The 20,646-nt window shown below is 44.7% G+C and overlaps 1 protein-coding gene across 1 annotated transcript in view; it reads left to right on the forward strand.

Annotated features, from left to right (window-relative positions):
- The window catches only part of cdh13 (cadherin 13, H-cadherin (heart)), a gene marked incomplete at its 5' end in the record, with an annotated part of 302,811 nt that overhangs the window by 52,151 nt on the left and 230,014 nt on the right, over positions 1 to 20,646 (forward strand). The window contains one exon of the mRNA XM_083916469.1: positions 6,201 to 6,353. Coding sequence (XP_083772595.1) covers positions 6,201 to 6,353 — 153 coding nt within the window. The remainder of the gene's footprint in view (positions 1 to 6,200; positions 6,354 to 20,646) is intronic.

A 20,646-nucleotide genomic window follows, 5' to 3' on the forward strand; every position in this document is an offset into this window, starting at 1 on the left:
ACTGTAGTCTCTATGTCTGGTGGCTCAGTGGTAGCCCTAGATCCCGCTAGAGTTGTTGATGCGCAAGTCGACCCATGGAAGCGTCAAAAAACGACAAAGCAGCATTCTGAATAGCCTATGTTATTAATAACATACAGAAACTTTGTGTGCGCTATTCCATCTACTCTTCCCCTCTCTATTTCTCTCTCCCTCTCGCAAACACACACACACACACACACACACACACACACACACACACACACACACACACACACACACACACACACAGGTAGCGTGGACTTCTACTTTGTGGTACTATAATGTATAAAGGTTTCTGGGTCAGGTTAAAAACAACCATCCAATACCATATGACGTGAGCTCAGAAGCAGATAGTAAGCAAGCTGTGTTGTGAGATGTAACAACACTGGAAAGCAGGCAGCCTGCAGGCCTCATCATTTAGTCTAATTGACTCTCTGAATTGTCTTAGGAAAGACCAGAAAGTTCCTGCCTTTTCTCCCCATCTGTCGTTCAGCATGTTAATCATGCCCGTTCGTGGCGGATGTTCGCCAGCGGTGAGTTAAAACCGTCTGACTTAAATTCCAATTCATGCCTGGAACCCAAGACACATTGAGCAAATGTGAAATCCATTCTGATGAGAGGAGCTCTTTAAAAAAGAGCAGAAGCAATAAAAAAACAAAACAGATTTGTTGGGTGTGAACTGCCAAAGAGATGCAGTCCTTGTGTGAGCTTTAGCAAGACCGAGTGATTGCTCATCATGCTGCCTGAGCAAGCCAACACTGGCAGCCGTAACACTTCTCCATTGCTGCTGGCATTCCATTCAAATCTCATTCTTCTTTTTTGTATTTGATCTAGTATATTTTTGTAATTTTTAATGGGTGCCTTTTTAGCTAACATGTACTTTCCTTAAATAACTGCAGTTAGTTGCAAAATACGCCCTTTTTATAGTTGTGTTAAATAAAATGTTAATTTCTTGCCTTGAAAGAAAGTTAAAAAAAACTAAAATACATGAGGCGACAAGGTGCATGAAGTGAAACTTCTTTTCAAAAGCATAATTTAAGTTCCTGCTTACCCTCTTAACACAGTCTTGCCACTTAATTTGCTACTTACGTTTGTATGTTTTTTCCCCAACAAGGGATTCTCTTGATTGTTGCCCCTCTCAGGCTTGTTGTGATTGGCTCAGAACAAAGCGGCTGATGGGTAATGATTAGCGTAGGCCTAGCTAACCAATCAAAGCCAGTTAATTAGCGCCATTGTTTTCCCATCTTCTTGTGCTGAGGACTCAGTCGGTTCTACCCTTGCTATCTTCACCAGGCCTTTTCACCTCACCTCTTCCCTCTTATTAGCAGGCTGGAGTGGCAGGACAATCAGGCGGAGCACTGGCCCAAGCTTGGCATGCCTGTACAGACACACGCAGCTGGCTATGTGACCTTGATAGGGATAACAGAAGCACCACTGAGGGATGCTACTGTATACTCTCCCTTACACATGCATGCACACGCATAGACAGACAGGCAGACAGACAGACAGACAGACACACAGACACGCACACACGCACACACACACACACACACACACACACACACACACACACACACACACACATACACACAACACACACACACACACACACACACACACACACACACACACACACACACACACACACACACACACACACACACACACAGAGGAGTTGTTGCAATCTTCCCTCATTCTCCCCTAAAAAAGTACAAGGACATAGGGAGTGTGTGTATTTGTCTGGTGTGTGCGTGTATACAGAATTAGCATGTCAATGATTTAATGTAAGGGTGTTTCATTTTGACCAGATTACACTTTCAATTGTACACTTTGCTCAGCAGGGCGGAATTTTAATTTGAAGTTACTTAAGTTTGAAGAACTAAGATGTCACTGTATGTTTTTTTTTACATCCATATGATATTACTGTGTTTGTTGTCCTCCTGGCACCTGACAGGGATGCAATCAGCAGGAGATGCTATTAAGCTTAAACACACATCAACCTACACACTCCGATCCATTTTTTTTTGTGCTTATTCGCTCTGTGTGCTCAAAGGTGTTTGGCGTTGCGGAGCTGCGCCACACCTCCCGTCATCTTCCCGCAGTATCACAAGCCCCACAGTCTTTCATGTCTGCTCGGCTGGTAATGAGAGCTGATAGAAAGAGGTGATTCTTCCATCAGTCCTCCCACTCACACAGAGGGAGACATTGAGTGGAGACAAAGCCACTGGGTTCACGTTTCTTTGCCAGCATGCGTACAAGTAGTTTTATTGAAATAGCTTTGTGTGTGTGTGTGTGTGTGTGTGTGTTTGTGTGTGTGTTTGTGTGTGTGTGTGTGTGTGTGTGTGCGGTGTGTGTGTGTATGTGTGTGTGTTCTAAACACTAAACTTTTCATGACACTTGAGTTATTCTTCAGCTGAAGTTACTGTGGCTTTATCAGCTATCTCTCCCTCACACTCTCTACTTCCTCTTCTCTCATTCTGTGTCCTCACATATCCTGACAATCCTCCTTGTAAGTCCGTTCTTGTTTCTTGCATCCATCGGAGTTTAACGCAGAGCCATCTATGAATCCAACAAATGTTGCTCCTCATATTCATTGGTTTGTTTTCTTCTGACCCAGTTTGTCACTCAGCAGGTGCTGGCTGTCACTGTGATCACTGCTCAGACATGTCCTGAATGGCAGTTATTGCACCTGTGAGTGTGTGCGTTATCACGTGTGTGTGTATACAGTAGGTTGGTTTTTTTGTATCAATGTTTATGTCCTCACATAGATTGAAAGATGTAAAACATACACTGATAAACGTACTGTATGGTAAATGGACTAGATTCATATAGTGTCAGTCTAAAGACCATGCTAACGTAACCTCATTGTGGGTTTCTTTTTGGTTTGCTTCCTTTGCCTGACCTAGTTTGTCACTCTCAGCAGGTGCTGGCTGCCACTGTGATTACTGCTCAGACATGTCTCTGTCTTGAATGGCAGCAATTAAATTTGTGTGTGTGTGTGTGTGTTTGTGACACTTTCATACTCTCTGAAAAGAGCCGGGAATCCGACCATGAACCTTCCGACTACTAGATGACCGCTCAGCCTCCTGAGCCAGGCCACCTCAAGGATTAGGGGTTTCTAACACAACTGAATAAGTGAAAGGACCCTTGATATAACTATTGCTTAAAACATGATTGTAGGTGATAAAAAGGAAAAGAACCATGCTAAGAAAGATGGAGAGGAGGATGAGAATTGAAAAGAAAGAAAAAAAGAGAGCAAGAGAGGACAGAAGAGATGCTAATTTTTTTTTAGCATAAAGGTATTATACACACAAATACAGTATCTACTTTTGTTACACTTAAGACATTTCTCACCCTTATCACCTGGTACAGTATGACAGACAAAAAGAGCACTGTGTGAGTGCGGGGGGATGCAGTTAAGAGATGTTGAAAATTATTATTAATAATGACATATGGACCCTTAGCAGAAGAGCAAGGCTGGACATATTAGACAAACTAACAAGCAGTGGAGCAAAGAGCCCAAGAGTAAGAGGAAATAGAGATAAAGATGAAGCAGGACAACGAAATAAATGGCACCGAGCTTCGTCTGGCATAGGGTTGTAACACTGCAGTCTCATCTCCCATGCTCTTTCAAGTGAGGAGTAGAAAGGCCGTCATTTTAGCTGCCATCCCATGGAAGTGTGCTCTCATTAAAGATGACCTCATGGCAGCCGTCTGATCATGAGGCTCAGTGCAGGGGAACCGTTTACATCCTTGGCACACAGCGACAGTGCTGAGGCCTAGAAGGATGTCATAATGGTGACAACACGGTGTGTGTTTATGAGAGTGCACCCGTTGTAGCAAACACTGGCAGTCGAAAGTATTTAAACAGTGAAACGTTGTGGTGTTGGCTCTGTATGCCAGCCTATTGGACTAGAAATGATGGAAACATTATGAGGTTAAAGTTCTGACTTTCAGCTTTAATTTGAGGCTGTTCACATCCAAAAGGTGGAACAGTGTAGGAACATCAAACACCTTAAAGCTGAAAGTCAGCACTTAAGCCTCCTGTCTGCACTTCACATGACGCTTAAAGGGATAGTGCCTTGTATCGGGGTTGTATGTTTGAGTACTTCTCCATGGTCCACATTATTATATTTCTTTTCTTCCTTGCCTGAACTTTCTTGCTTGGGTACCTCATACAGTCACACTGTCAAAAAAATCTGAGCTATGCCTTTAGAATCAGAATCGGGCTCTTGTTTTTCACTCTCATAATAAGTGTATACTGTATGTCAGTTATAACCCTCACGAGAAAATTGTGATTTTAAAGACATTAATTCACAGTTTTTTTTTACAAACTTAGATGAGAAAATTGTCTGTACAGAAAATCTGTAGCCTTGTGGCCCATAACCACCCTCATCCGCCCCTGACTGATACACACACTGAAATCATTTCACCAAGTGTTATAAAAGCAGAAATGGAAGCATTTTGAACTTTGTGTTTGCATAAACAATAAAATAATAACATAGCTGATGCCTTCTAATATGTGAAAACCATATCAAATGTTAAATAAGAAAACAGTAAAAATAACTATTTTTCACATCCTCAAATGGTGAGATCTAGTCTTACAAATCTCACAACATTTTCCGTGCCCGTTCTATGCATTGCTGTTGTTCTGTTTTGCAGCGCAACTGTCATTCAGCTTGCTAAAGAAGCAAGTTTTTCATGAAAAGTTTCCTCAGTACAGGCTTAAATGAACACAATTTTAATTCAGCAAATAAAATGTGCATGTAACAACACCACTAGAATTATTTTTTTGAAACAATAATACTAACTACTATACTGTCGTGAAATTTACCATTGTTCATCATTTAACCGGTATTCGTTTCATCCCTATATTTTAGCTTAGTATACAGAGTGTACAGAGGGAGAAACTGCTGGCTTGGCTCAGCCCAAAAGTAGAGAAATAGTCCAGCACATTACTTCAGTAAAACACTACGTTAATGTATGGATTGATCAAATAAAATATCATGTGGTAATAACTAAGCTTTGGAGTGGCTGTTAGGCATATATTCTAACCATTGTACAAAGCCAGACTAGTTGTTTTCCCCTTTTTCTGATGATATCTAAACTACAGATATTTCCAACATGGCAAACAATTTCTACTTACTCAGAATATACATTGTGTTCTTCTGGAATCATTCATCAAGGAGTGTTTAGATGGTCTTGTCAGTAGACCTTTTACACAGCAGACATTGACATGATATAACATGTAATACACTGGAATATCTTGCTGGGACACTTAATGCAACAGAGGCATCCTTAAAGTTATTAATTTCACCTGATGGGGCTGTGAAAAAAAAAACTACATGTGATGTGTTATAAAGTGCAACACTTTGTGAAGTTTGTCTACACATAACAAACATAAGTTTGGGGAGTTTCAGTTAATTATTTGGTCATTTGGTCATTTTCTCTCTTACATCTGCCCTGAACTCAGGATCTGCAAAGATCTACAAGGTCTTTGAGTCTTGTTTTGTCGATGCTATGTGAATCTAACGTGCTGTGTTTTGTGTTTTCTCTGCTTCTTTTTTAACCTGCCCATTCCTGTTGCTGGGTTATCTGGATGCTGCTGGCTATGACAGTCCCATGTGAGTATATTATTCATTAAGTCCCTAGGTCAGATCACTCCTGTCTGAGAGAATATCATTTTTATATTCTGACAACTAACTTTGGCAGCCCTTCTCAATATCACCACTCTTGTATGAGGCTAGTTTGGCCGGACAAAAACAACACTCTTCATATTATTGAAGAAACGATTTTTATATTTATTTAACCTTTATTCTGAAAGGAATCCTAACATGCATTAACAAGTAGTCATGGCAGTCCTCCAGGGTTCAGTGAAATGATGCTAACTTTCTTGCAAACTGATGCAATCGTATCAAAGATTTGTCTGATATACATTTTTAATTGCTAGCTATCACAGATTTGCATCACCATTCAAGACGCAGTAAGCTACTTTTGCTTAAATGTATACCAACAACATTTTAATAAGTGTTTTTCATTACCCTGTGCATTGAAAAAGGAAAGAAATAAAGGCAGCTGTTCACCAATGTTTGGCCTCTGGAAATAGGCTTCCTCAGAATTAAAGGGGAACAGCTTACAAATGTTTGAGTTGTTGATGTCTCTGTGCATGTGTATGTCTGCAGGTTATTTCAACGGAAAAGTTAGGGACCCATATCTTCCGACTGACAGGCCCAGGTGCCGACCAGGATCCCAAAGGCCTCTTCACCATTGACATAGACACAGGAGACGTGTCAGTCAGCCGCTCACTGGACCGGGAAGCCATTGACTCCTACCAGGTCAGAATGTGTGCGTGTGTGTGTGTGTGCGTGTGTGCGTGTGTGTGTGTGTGTGTGTGAAGGTCCACATAAGACAGACAGAGGAAGCAGTGAGAATATTATGCTAAAAGTGGGTGGGTCCCTATTCTATTGAAGAGGTGGGATGAAAATAAATATCAGTAGTAAAAGTAATAATTATTATATTAATATTATTTTTGGACATTTTTTGGAACTGAGTAGTAGAGATCAATAAGCTCCTTTTGTCAGGCTGCGTGTGTGTGTGTGTGTGTGTGTGTTTGTGTGTGTGTGTGTGTTTTACCAGATTTGTTGTTTATTGTGTATGTTATTTACTCTCCTCTCCACCTGGGCACTCTTTCTCACACATGTATTGATTCCTTGTCAGTTTCAGTGTTGATGTCATTTCGGTTCTGTTCACTGATTATTTCCTTTACAACATGGTCAAGTAATTAATGAGAATATTACTTTTCTATTCATCATTCTGTAGTTCTGTAGTCCACTGCCATATGGAAAAAGAAACTGAACAGCTAGGGGTTTGGAAAAGAGCACTTTGATATTGTAATAAGACTATAAATATATTGGAAGTGTTTTTTGGGAATAGATGGGCTTCACATTTTGTCAAGACTGGTATGATGTTATCAGTTAGAAGTTGGCAATCTCCTCTGTGATAAAAGAACATTAGTGCCTGTTTGAGATGCCTGCTGGGTTTGGTGCCCCCAGGCGTGTCTGCCTGACGAAACCATTTCCCCTTTAACAGAAAGGGAGAAAAAGGGCAGAGAAAATCTACTTTTTAAGTCAATCAATTGATCTTATCCTGTTTTCTGAAACCAGACGTGAGTGTGGGTGTTCAGCTGGATGCAAGCTGTTGATAAGCTAACTGGCTTTTGTAAAAATAATTCACTCTGCAAATACGAACAGATGTAAGAGGTGGGGAAGCATGAGTCAAAAAAGAGGATGGCTCAAAGGGGCATCACACATTCACCAAATGTCTTTCAGTGTTTCTTACCGACCAGCAATGTGTGGTGCAGGGCCTTACGGAGACCTTTTGAGGGGCAGGTGCTCTGACCTCTCTCCTGTACAGACTCTGACAACAGATATGTGAACTGCTTTTATCTGGATCATAATATGCAAACATAAATAACTATATGTCTATGGGTATAGCAAAGATATGTCTTTTTTTAAACTTCAATGTTTCTTGGAACTGAAGTTTATAGCGTGATCGGGCTGACATTTCTGTGATTAAGACATCTATTAGGTTACACTTGTATATATTTATGTGGGACACATTAAAACCACCCAGTCCCTTTGATCTGCAGAATGACCTTTTTATTTGACTCAAATATCTCTTTGGCACCATGACGGAAATGACAAACATTTTCTTTTGCTTTATTATCGTGTTTGTTTGGACAATCTTTAACCAGGCCAGGTGCCTGACAACAATAACAGTAACGATAACAATACTGCAGCTGGACCAGAAGCCTATTATTAAACACAGTTTAACGAGACTGATCAGTAGGGATGTAAGGATACACTGACTAAACTCAAGATTGGAATACTGAGTTCACAAAACGATGGGTTTTTTTTACCAAAAAGTGATCAAATCTATAAAATATATAGGCTATTCTCTTCTCTTTTCTTTTTCAAATGAAATAATTATTATTTCTGAGGTATAAACTGCAAAACATTGCACAATTCCTTTTCTTTCTTAGTGTTAAACTGAACATATATATTTTCCTTTAAATAACAAAAGCTTTGCCTGTGTTCCTACAGTAGTTAGGAATTTACATGTTTTTTAAAGAATATCAGCATATCTACATATATTTTCAGAAGCTGAGATCTCTGCACATTCACAAATGAGTGCGTTTACATTGACATGAATATCCAGTTTATGAGGCGTATGATCATATTTAGGGTATGGTATTTACATGAGCACAGAGAACTCAGGTTATTCATATTCCTTTACACATGATGAATACAATTCTGTTAGCAGAGGCGCTGTTTACAGAAACAAACCCACTTCAGGAAATATGAACCATTTACTAAAACTTAACTGCTAATTTCTTCTCTGCTCCGACCATCAGCAGCTACAGCTGTCTGCTCATCCGCCGTCTCACTTCACCTGCACACACAGACTAGCCTCCGTTGCCTTCATTTGTGGCATTCGTGAAATGATTTACGTAATAACTTGCTTTGCACCACTGCCTGCCTGTGTCACTGGCGTGGGACAGGAAATCAGTGGATGAAGATACACAACTTATTTCACTTCCAAAAGACAAAACTGAGTTAGAACCTCCGATAAAACAGACCAGGGGCCTGTTTCACAAAGCAGGTTTAGTGAAAACTCTGAGGCTGTTAACCCTGAAATAAGGGAAACTCTGAGTTTTCCGTTTCACAAAGGGAGGTAACTCAAACCAGAGACAGAGGGGTAACTCTAGCCTGTTTCACAAAGAGAGGTAACTTAACCTCTCGGTCAGTTACCATGGTAACATGCTCTCTGAAACTTTTTCTCTGAAAACCTTGAGTTTCTCTCTGTCTCCGCCCTCTTTCAGCCACACGCGGTGTTTGATTTCCTCATTCATTCAGTCAGCGGGCGAGTTTTGGCGTAGTATAGTTCCGTCTGTTTTTCAGAAAATCACTGCAAACATCAGTCAGTAGAAGTTATATTAGGTCGCAACTATTTCACTACCATGGCATGTCCTTTTGATAACGATCCCGTGGATGAAGGTGACGCATTGCCCCAAAGAGAATTAAATATTCGTCGGGAGATGATTATCAGACCGCGCATAGACTACTTAATATACTGCAGCCATAATTACAAAATGAATGAAATGGATCTTTTGAACAAGTTGAATGTATTTGACTTAGCGTTTCCTAAATATAATCCCAGCTTTTCTTGCAATTCATAGGTTCAAAAGTGTGTGCATTTAGTTGGGTTACCGGTATATAAACTACTCCTATATAGCCTTCTGATCCAGAATATCACCTATAATGCGAGGGGGCTGAATACGCACAACACCGTTTCATGTCACAGTCCATCTCACCCCTCCTTACATTTCCAACATTAACAACCAGTAATGCTCTTATGTCACAGCAGATAATGTGTGTTGCGCTGCGTTTTTTTGCAAATGGGAGTTTTTTATACAACATTTATATGTTGTATAAAAAACAGCCACTTACGGTAATATTTACTTTACCATGTAAAACATGCTCAAAATGAGGCGTCACCATGAGACTGTGCTGAGGTTTTACCTGTTTGAATAGCTGTATGTTTTTATGTTTCATCTTAAGCTGCTGCCAAGTGCGCTTCTCCCCCGCGGGGTTGCACTTAAATGAAATAAACTAATAGGCTCCCACCTAAGCAGTTTCCCCTGTGATATTATTATGATTGCAACAGGACTACATTTAAACTTACGCACTGACCCGAGCCGCAATGTTCTCCCGCACCGTCTCCCTCTCTTTTGCTGCAGCAGCAGTGTAAACCTGCTTAAACTCACCGTATGAGCGCATTAATATTTCCAATTCCAGTTGTAGCGTAGCCCTTCGCTTCCCCGTTGCCATGGTGACTCGTCGAATCAGGGCTCCATTGATGCTGTCTTTTTTTACTTGTGGTGCACGCGCTTAACTCCAGGTCAAACTACTCTCAGTTGATCAACCTAACGCAAATCTGCTGTTCTGAAACTGAAAACTCAGAGTTTCCTATCTCAGATTAGATCAACTCAGAGTTCAGGGTTAGACTCAGAGTTTTTTTAACCTGCTTTGTGAAACAGGCCCCAGCACATCCTGCTGAGCTCGCCGCCATCTTTGCACCAATGTCAACAGACAAAGTCAAAAGTAGATAGCGCGATGCTATTCATTTTTCATCTAAACCTATTTGAATCTTCACACATTTTAATGGATTTTACCTGTCTCAAGATGCATCTTTACATCCCTAGCTCAGATTTCAGCTCCAACCAGAAGTTAGAGCGAAACTGTGCACACACACACTGCAGACTGTTGGCACACAAGCAGGCTGCAGTGAGGTGCGTGTCTGTGTGTGTGTGTGTGCGTGTGTGTGTGTGTGTGTGTGTGTGTGCGTGTGTGTGTGTGAACGATAATGACATGGAGAAAGAGTGCTATGGGGAGATGAATAAACGGTACAATATTTCAAAAGTGCGTTGAAAAATAACAAAAAACCCAGAAACAATTTGTGGCGCTCAGTGTTGATTGTGTGGTGCAGCACCACACAATGGTCTATGTATGGAAAACACTGGTCTTTAGTCTTTCCCTGCTCTAGTGTCATGCTTACTATTACATGCATGGTGTAACCAGGACATTGGCTGCCACTGGTTACGGTCTGATTCAGGTTGTTTACAAGTACCTTTGACACCCAGTAACTGAACATCCCTGTATCCCATGAATAATCTGGTTAAACAGGTGGAATGGTCCGCTGGATAAACATATAACAAGACGCAGCTGTAGCCTTCCTTTATAAATGAATGATATGTTACTCTGAATATGGAACAAAATGATAACCCCGTAATAGAAGCAGTATTTCTTGTCATGTCGTCTGTTGACAACACAGTGTACCCATAACATTGTGAAGATACACCTGTTTTGAATGCCATCACTCTATTGAATCTGCGTTATCAGTAGTTTTCAGCCTACTGGATGGGTTCACCAAAGCTTGCACCTATCAGTAGGATCAGAAGGCCATTATAGTCTCTTCACATGGTCATGGCCACTGCTAGTTTGTTCAGGACCCTGTGGTGTCACACAGGACACAAACACAGGTCTCCAAGGTGAAAGTCCTGTGTTTGTTTGACCTATGTGCAATCTCAACCTTCTTCCTCTTTCTTTTAAAACTACTCCCCACCATTTTCACATACTATTTCATGTACAGCCCTGTGGTTGAGCAGTTGAGAGACGTGGATGGGTTCTTCAGCTTATCACTAGATGATGATATATCAACAGATAACATTCATTCAGTCAGCTGAAAACATTTGAATCAGTTGTAAGATCTGGCTTGCACAGGTGTTGGAAAGCAAATGTAAAACAATTAACATATTTGCAGTACAGTATGGCAGTGAGTCAGGCGTGTTTCGAGTATGAGCTGTACTTGGTTATTCTGTTAGGTTATTGAGGTAAATATAACCAATGAGAATGGTGACTTAGACCTGGCAGGATGTTTGAGCTTTTAGTTTCGCACATGCCAGAGTGTTGTGGATGAGTATGTATTAAGAGTAAGAGTGATATTCAACCTTTTAAGAGTTTGGGGTGTGGTAACTTTTTTTCTAGCCTTTCCAAAAGCAGAAACAAAACAACAAAAGTATGGGTTAAACAGTGTGCTTATCTGCTCTACTGTAAGCTGCAATTGTTGTCTGGCTAACAAGCTTACCACCAACAGAAGTAACTAAGCATTATCTTCAACGCACACATTATTAACTAACTACATTATTCAATCTGGAATCATGGTCAATTGTTCACTTACAATTATGTATGTTTACACTGCAGTACAAGGAGGAAGCATTTTCTTTATTGCCATGTCGTATCTGCATGGATCATCAGCTGGGGAGGAGGCTGTCTGGGACATATGGATTCAGCCTCAGTCTTTATGCACAATATCATGCATGTAGCTATTATGCATATTGAAGACACGATTTACAAGATTATGCTGGAAAAAAAAGTCAGCTTGAAAATCCTCAAAAATAAAAGAAATTGAATGTTATCTCAATAGGCTCAAACAGTATAATTTTAGCCAGCAAAATTAATGGACGCTGGCTAGAAATGGAAAATCCTGCCTCGTTTGCTACTGTGTGAAACTGCAGTACTATAAAAAAAACAGTGCACAAAAACTGTTTTCAATTCCTCAGGCCGATTAAACTTTACTGTAAGTCAGGTTGTTGGGGAGTGGAGCTGTGCTGTGAAAGTCTGCTGTTTGTACAAATAAATACAGGTGAAACGAGGTCTAATTGGGCAGCTTTAGTGAAAACACTAATGTATAGGGCAGCCCTACCTATATTTATGGACAAGTAGCGCTAAAGAAAGTTGGATCGTGCTGTGACATCAAATATGCCTCTTGGTCAATGCTGAGATTATTATGAATAGCATGGTTCCTTGTTGATCCACCAAAAAAGTTTAGAAAGAAATTACCTTATTTCTTTTCTTAAAACAGATATTTTATAATTCTGTTATTTCATCTAAGCTGTACATTTCATGGATCTTTCAAGTACTTGCAGTATATTCATTTTTAGGTAGATGCTTTTTTTTATTCTCAGCATTGCTCCTATAATTTAAAAAATAAAGATTGTAGAGACTCAGAGATATTGACACAAGCAGGGACCTTCAAAGCAACCACACTTATACTTTTCTAATATCCACAAATACAGTGACAAATTTGAAATAAAGGTTTTGGATTTATAACAGTAGTTAGTACATGCCACTCTGGGGATGAAAACAAAGATAGAATTAAGAAAAAAGGACAGCAAAAAAGAGAGAAAATAAGAGAATGAGCATCTGGGGACCTTCTCCATAAAGATTTTACTGTGTTCAGTATGAAAAGGTTTAGCTCAGCACAGAAACATTTAATAATACAATGACTGATCTGAATCAAATGTGAGGAGTGAGGTTTAGATAAAAAAAGATGAGAAAAAGAGAAAAAATATGGAAGGAATAGGAAACATCTGGAGAGCTTGAAACAAAATCATACATAGGCCCATCAGGCCTGCTAAGCAAGCAATTATTTAGCAAGGTGAGGGCTATTTATTAGAATAGCCAGTTGCAGATTGAATTATTACTGAATAAATTACCTATTTAAAAATAGCTGATTCAACCTTTTATTCCCTATCTTCCTTTAATTAGTTGTTTCCACGATGTACAAGCTTCTAAACCAATATTAACCCATATCTTTGATTTATTTTGTCTTTCCACCATTTGGCTTTGTGAGCCTCCCTGCTCACAGGACAGACGGAAAATGAGAGAGACAGCGTTTGTCAGCGGTTAACCGTTTATTTCCCGGCTTCTTCTCCCCCCCAAACGTGACTCAACGTCTTTCAAGCTGTACGGACGAGCGGCCGCCCCTCTGACGGCCGTGGTCCAATGTCTGCTGCCTCTTATTCGGTCCCCGCTCTGGTCCTCCCATAGGACCCAGTCTACTGCAAGAGACAGAACCAGGTTACAAACGTGCTTATATAGCTGACTGATTACCTGATTCTGTCCAGCTGTCTGATCACCGGCCGAGCCACTCCTCCCTCTCCTCCAGCAGTCGACACCTTAACCACACCCCACTGCCACATACCCCCACCGCCTGACTTAGGCCGGGATCCCACCGGCCGTAAGCCCACCCCCCCCCCCCTCCGCGGAGCGGGAGAGAAAGTCAGCCACGACCATGCGGTTACCCGGCCTATGGATCACCTTGAACCGGAACGGCTGTAATGCCAGATACCAGCGAGTGATCCGCGCGTTGGCATCTTTCATGCGGTGGAGCCATTGGAGCGGGGCATGGTCCGACCAGAGGGTGAATGAGCGCCCCAGGAGGTAGTAGCGGAGGGCCCCGACCGCCCACCGTATGGCGAGGCACTCCTTTTCCACCGTACTGTAGTTCACCTCCCGCTGAGCCAGCTTTCGGCTAATGTACAGTACGGGGCGGTCGATCCCCTCCACCTCCTGTGACAAAACGGCCCCCAGCCCACTGTTCGAGGCATCGGTCTGCAGGATGAAAGGGAGAGAAAAGTTAGGAGTGTACAAGAGTGGCTTCCCACAGAGGGCTCTCTTCACCCTCTCAAACGCCAGCTGACACGGCTCCGTCCACTGGACCGGATCTGAGGCACCCTTTCGGGTCAGGTCGGTGAGGGGGCTGGTCAGCTCTGAAAAGGCTGGAATGAACCTCCTATAGTAACCGGCCAGCCCCAGAAACCTCCTGACCTCCTTTTTTGTCTTGGGTGTCGGGCAGGCCGCCACTGCTGCGGTCTTTTGCACCTGTGGCCGCACCTGCCCGCCCCCCAAGTGGTACCCCAAATACCGTACCTCCCTCCGTCCAACCGCACACTTCTTCGGGTTGGCCGTGAGCCCCGCCTTCCTCAGAGACTCGAGCACCGCCCCCACCTGCTGCATATGCTGCTCCCAGGACTCACTATGAATGATTACATCATCCAAGTAGGCCACAGCATATGCAGAGTGAGGCCGCAGTACCCAGTCCATGAGGCGCTGGAAAGTAGCTGGGGCCCCGAACAGCCCGAACGGAAGTGTGACAAACTGGTACAAACCGTACGGAGTGGAGAAGGCCGTCTTTTCCCTGGACTCCGGCGACAGGGGAATCTGCCAGTAGCCCTTGGTCAGATCCAGTGTCGTGACAAAGCGAGCCGTGCCCAGCCGATCCAGGAGTTCGTCGACCCGGGGCATTGGGTAGGCATCGAATTTGGACACCTCATTGACCCTGCGATAGTCCACACAGAACCGTATTGACCCATCAGACTTGCGAACCAGCACAATGGGGCAACACCAGTCACTGTTGGATTCTTCTATTACCCCCATCTCCAACATGGCCTGAAGCTCCGCCAGAACCATTTTCCTCTTGTGTTCTGGCAGCCGATAGGGTCGTGAACGCACGGTCACCCTTGGGGGTGTTTCTATGTGGTGGTGTATGAGGCTTGTGCGTCCTGGCAGGGGCGAGAACACATCCGCAAAACGCTGCTGCAACGAGGCCACATCTGCTATCTGGCTCGGTGAGAGATGGTCATCAAAGGGGACCGGTGCTGAATAGTCCGATTTTGCCACCTCCGGCCCCAACTCATCTCTCTCGATCACCGTAGTAGCCAGAGAAACAGCCGTCACCTCCCTCCAGGCTTTAAGGAGGTTGAGGTGGTAAACCTGTGTGGCTCCGCCCCTGTCTGAACATCGTACAACCTCATAGTCAACATCCCCCACTCGCCGTGTGACCTCAAAGGGCCCTTGCCACTTGGCGAGCAATTTGGAGCTAGATGATGGTAGCAATACAAGCACTTTATCTCCCGGTGAAAACTGTCTAAGTTTTGCCCCTCTGTTGTACAGACGCTGCTGACGTTCCTGGGCCTGGAGCAAATTCTCCCGTGATAACTGACCCAGTGAGTGGAGTTTTGCTCGCAGGTCCAGGACGTGCTGCACCTCGCTTGTGCTGGTGCTTGGACCCGCCTCCCAGTTTTCCTTGACCAGGTCCAAGACACCCCGCGGTTTTCGGCCGAACAGGAGTTCGAAGGGAGAAAATCCCGTGGAGGCCTGGGGAACCTCCCGCACTGCAAACAACAGAGGGTCCAACCATTTATCCCAATTACGGCTATCCTCGTGCACGAACTTACGAATCATGTTCTTTAGCGTTTTGTTAAACCGCTCCACCAGGCCGTCGGTCTGGGGATGGTACACACTAGTCCGGATTGAACGGATGCCCAGTAATTCGTATAGTTCGCGTAGTGTACGTGACATAAAGGATGTGCCCTGATCAGTCAGGATCTCTTTCGGGATCCCAACTCGGGAGATAACTTGAAACAGTGCCTGTGCAACACTCTTTGCAGAGATATTGCGCAGAGGCACCGCCTCGGGATATCGGGTTGCATAGTCCACTAGGACTAACACAAAGCGATATCCCCGTGCACTCCGGTCTAATGGCCCGATGAGGTCCATGGCAATTCTATCAAATGGGACCTCCATTAGTGGTAGTGGGCGCAACGGCGCTTTTGGGGTGGCCGGCGGATTGACTAACTGACATTCGCGGCAGGATGCACACCACCGACTTACATCTGCGCGAATGCCCGGCCAATAAAATCGGGCCATGATCCGGTTCAGTGTTTTGTCATAGCCTAGGTGGCCCGCCATGGGGTTATGATGAGCCGCCTGGAAAATTGCTTCCCGACGGCTTTTGGGCACCAACAACTGGGTGAGTTCTTCGCCTGTCCGAGCGTCACGACTCGCTCTGTATAACCTGTCCCTAATGACAACAAAATATGGGTGAGTGAGTGCTGTGTTAGGGTGGACCTGGCACCCATCAATTTTCATCACTTGGTTAAAGGCATGACGGAGGGTCTCATCCCGAGACTGCTCAACTGGAAAATCTTCCATGGGGGCTATCTGCAGGGCCCCCGGAGCCAGCCGTGCTGGCCCCGCCGGCCCCACGCCCCCCCCCGATGGCGTCGGGATGCGGCACCCCCGTCTCACCACTAAGCACGGCACACCACTTGCATTCCCCTGACGTACGTGACCGCACCCTCATAGTTTTCCCCGCTAGGCTAGCAAACCCCGGCCAATTCGTGCCCAAGATTAGAGGGTGCGTGAGGCGAGTACTAACTCCAGCCCTAACTCTATGCTTTTTCCCTTTAAAAAGAATTTCTAGAGCCACCACCGGATAATCGTGAATATCCCCATGCACACACCTCACCTTCACCCACGATGCCTCTAGCAAAGCCCCCGGTCGAACCAAGCGCTGGTGGATCATGGTCTGTTCACAACCAGAGTCCAGCAGAGCTTGGTGTGTACCCCCCTGTATACATACCGGTATACGGTACGTCCCTTCCGGACCGGGGGAGGGAGCTGGCGGTCCCGCAACCCGCACCACTTGTCCCACCTCCATGAGGGGGCACTCCGCCCGGAGATGGCCGGGCTGCCCACACCGCCAGCACCCCTGCCCTGGCGTCTGAGGAGCCCCCCGGGGTGCCGGTCGATCAGACACGTAGGCTGGGCCCTGCGGAACAGAAGGCAGTGGGTTACTCGTGGACCAGAGCGGGGCGGGTTCCGGGTGTGTGGGCGTGTGCGGGGCAGGGTGCGGTGCAGCGGCCGCCGGGAATCTCCTCCTCGGGGCCGGGGTGGGACGGCCCGCAATGATCGCCGCTGGCCTGGCCTCCTCCCTCATGCTCCGCCGGGGAAGGGAGAGATGGTCCTCCGCGAGGGCGATCGCTGCCTCGATGGTGGGGGGACGGTGGCACTGGACCCAGTTGGCGGTGGACGAGGGTAAGCCGGCGATAAACTGCTCCAGCGCCACCTGTCCAACGACGTCCTCGGCGGAGTGGGTCCCCGGCTGGAGCCAGCCCCTCGCTGCGTCGAGGAGCCGCTGCGCGAAGGCGAAGGGGCGGCCGGCTTCCTCAAAAGAGAGCCCCCTGAACCGCCGCCGGTGTCCCTCTGGCGTACTGCCCAGCCGGTCCAGGATGGCTCTCTTCAGGTGGGTAAAGTCGTGGCGAGAGGCCGCCGGCAGGCTGTGTGCGGCCAGCTGCGCCACGCCGGTAAGCAGGGGAAGAAGCCGGACCGCCCTCTCCTCCTCCGACCACCCGCACGCCTCCGCCGTGCCCTCGAAGCTGTCCAGAAATGCCTCCGGATCATCCTCTGCTGTCATCCGTTGAAGGGCAACAGGCGGAGGCCGGCCGCGACTGGGCTCCGGGTCGGGCTGGGTGGCCGGGCGCTGCAGCAGCCCCTGCAGGAGAGCACGATCTTCCCTCTGGGCCGCCGCGATGTCGGCCAGGGCACGGGACTGCTGCTGCTGGAGAGCGGTGGTGCTCTCCTGCATCGCGGCGAGGTGCTGGAGGGCCAGCGCCAGCGGATTTTGGGCCTCCGACATGTCCCTGTTCAGGCGCCAGATGTGAGCCTCCCTGCTCACAGGACAGACGGAAAATGAGAGAGACAGCGTTTGTCAGCGGTTAACCGTTTATTTCCCGGCTTCTTCTCCCCCCCAAACGTGACTCAACGTCTTTCAAGCTGTACGGACGAGCGGCCGTCCCTCTGACGGCCGTGGTCCAATGTCTGCTGCCTCTTATTCGGTCCCCGCTCTGGTCCTCCCATAGGACCCAGTCTACTGCAAGAGACAGAACCAGGTTACAAACGTGCTTATATAGCTGACTGATTACCTGATTCTGTCCAGCTGTCTCATCACCGGCCGAGCCACTCCTCCCTCTCCTCCAGCAGTCGACACCTTAACCACACCCCACTGCCACAGGCTTCTTTTGCTGCCTCAGATGTTGCTCTTTTCACATGAAATATAGTGTTGGAGCCTGCCATTTATTGGAATCAGCTTTTTAAAAATGGCTATCCATAATGGCATTTTACTGTTGATTTCATTATGTGACACAAGAATTATGAAAAACATGTCCTATGTGACAGACAGAGACTTTATTGAAACTGTCAGAAACAGTCAGTCAGAAAGGCAGCTGGCTACAGGTCAGAGCAAAGAGAAGTAATGTATTCAAATTGTCTGAACATCTAACAACAGTTCATGCACATAAATGGAGCAATGCCCGTGAGCCTAGTTCAGACAGTCGAATCGAGCTGCACTGTTTCATACTCGCAGGACATATCTCACTTCATATCATCTTCCTAAACACACTCCTAATTTGGCAGTCTATTTAAGTTGTAAAAACCTTGCATCTCTCACTGCCTTGTCAATGCCGCTGCCGCCCTGCACCAGTATTGCTACCTGCTCTTTTAGCCCCAACACCCCAGCCTCAACTTGCAAGCTCCAACAAGGTTATATATATTTAATGATCACTCACCAGTGTCTCTTGTAAACCATCTGCAGATAGTGTTGAGTTCAGAGTCTAGATGCCATGCTTTACCGATGTTCTTCTTCTGTTGCAATAAACATTTCAAAAGTGAGTTGTCTGACTTAACTTCAAATAACATGAGATCATTTGAATATGTCATGAATTTCAGTTTGATTATGTATCTGCCAGCTAACCCTATATTAAAATGAGTCTGCTTTCAAAATATTCCCAATGCCTGATTTTGCTCTCATAGTCTGACAATAAAAGATCAGAGATTTGATTCAAGGCTTTGGTCAATGGCTTAATAATTCCATCATATTAAAAAAAATGGAAACAGAGGAATATGCCGTTTTTTCAATGGCCTGTAGTGAATCAGCTTCTGATATTAATTATGTCATCACTAATGATTGTATTGAACTTGATAGCTGTAATCCATGGCAATTTGGTATACCTCGCTATAAAAATACATGTACATATGTACTTGAACGCACATGTTGTACACACATTCTCTCAATGCTTTTCTCCCTTAAGTGTCCTTCTCCAACCAGACCTGCACTATCTTGCTCTCTCCTCTTATCATAAGGAGATAATAAGTCGGTGTCCACGTCATGACTCAGAAGGGTCTCCTATCAAATTCTGCCTTGCCTTTTTATCAATGGTCTAACACTGTGTGCAGAATGAAGACTGCATCACTTTTTATAGTGCCCAGTGGTCATTGCAGGCTGTCCCAGTCACATTCATTAAGGGTGTCTCCTTTCCTACTGTATCTAATGGCTTGTGTGAGGATGAAACATGAAATATTCAAGGGTAGATTAAAATCACCATTACTCTGAAGACATTTTATAGACATAGTGAAACAGCTCAGAGAGCTCATTGTGAAAGAGCTCAGCATCTTTCCAAATGTTCTGTTGTGCAGACAGCCAAGTTTGTACTGAACAGACTCCCCACTTTCTTCACCTCCCTTCTTTCCTTCTCCCTATTACATTGCATGATGATTATGATTGATTGATTGATTTTGGCAAAGAAATGCTTTACCTTGCCCACAAGGTCATTGTATATCAAAATAATATTTCCAACAGTTTTGAAAAGTTGACTGCTTTTTGTATATCGATGCAGTGGTCAGAGTTTTGGAGGCTCAGCATGACATATATGGATTCAGACAATGTTGCAATTTAAAGTAAAAACTAAGCAGAACTTGGGAAACATTTAAGAAAAGCACAGTCTAACTTCAGCATAACAGTACAGGGTCAGCTCAAGCCAGATGAAAACTGGGAATTCTACATAGGCTATTACTGGAACAACAAGAGAGAGGCAAACAAACAAACAAACAAACAAACCCCTGACAAAATAAACATTTGCTATAGAATAACAAACGGGCACAGTGATCAGCTTGGCCACATGTTTACAAGGATTTAATGTCAAACATTATTTTCTTATTAAGCTCAATTAGGGTGAAAATGAATGTTAATGAGATGGAAAATGGAGAGGATGTGGGAGGGAGGAGTACAGGGTTTACCACTACCATTATGACCTGATCCTGTCGGGTCGTGAGTGGCAGGGAAGAACCTTAATTGGCTAGAACAGAGGATGGATAGAACGTGAAGTGATAAATAACAGTCTTGTTTACACAGGTAGAAGTATGACCCTCAGGAATGCGGGTCATCACAGCAATAAGTGTGGTGAGTCCTTTGTACGTGCTTACTTTGGAGATTTAGAGATTTAAGGTGGACAAAAAGCACACAGTACAGCTACAAATAGTGCTGTAGACATTTCAGGTTTAAAGTAATGTCCTGCTGTTATTCCCACATACAGTAAGGTCATAACAT

Source organism: Echiichthys vipera (assembly GCF_963691815.1).
Source record: "Echiichthys vipera genome assembly, chromosome: 7".
Taxonomy (NCBI): Eukaryota; Metazoa; Chordata; class Actinopteri; order Perciformes; family Trachinidae; genus Echiichthys; species Echiichthys vipera.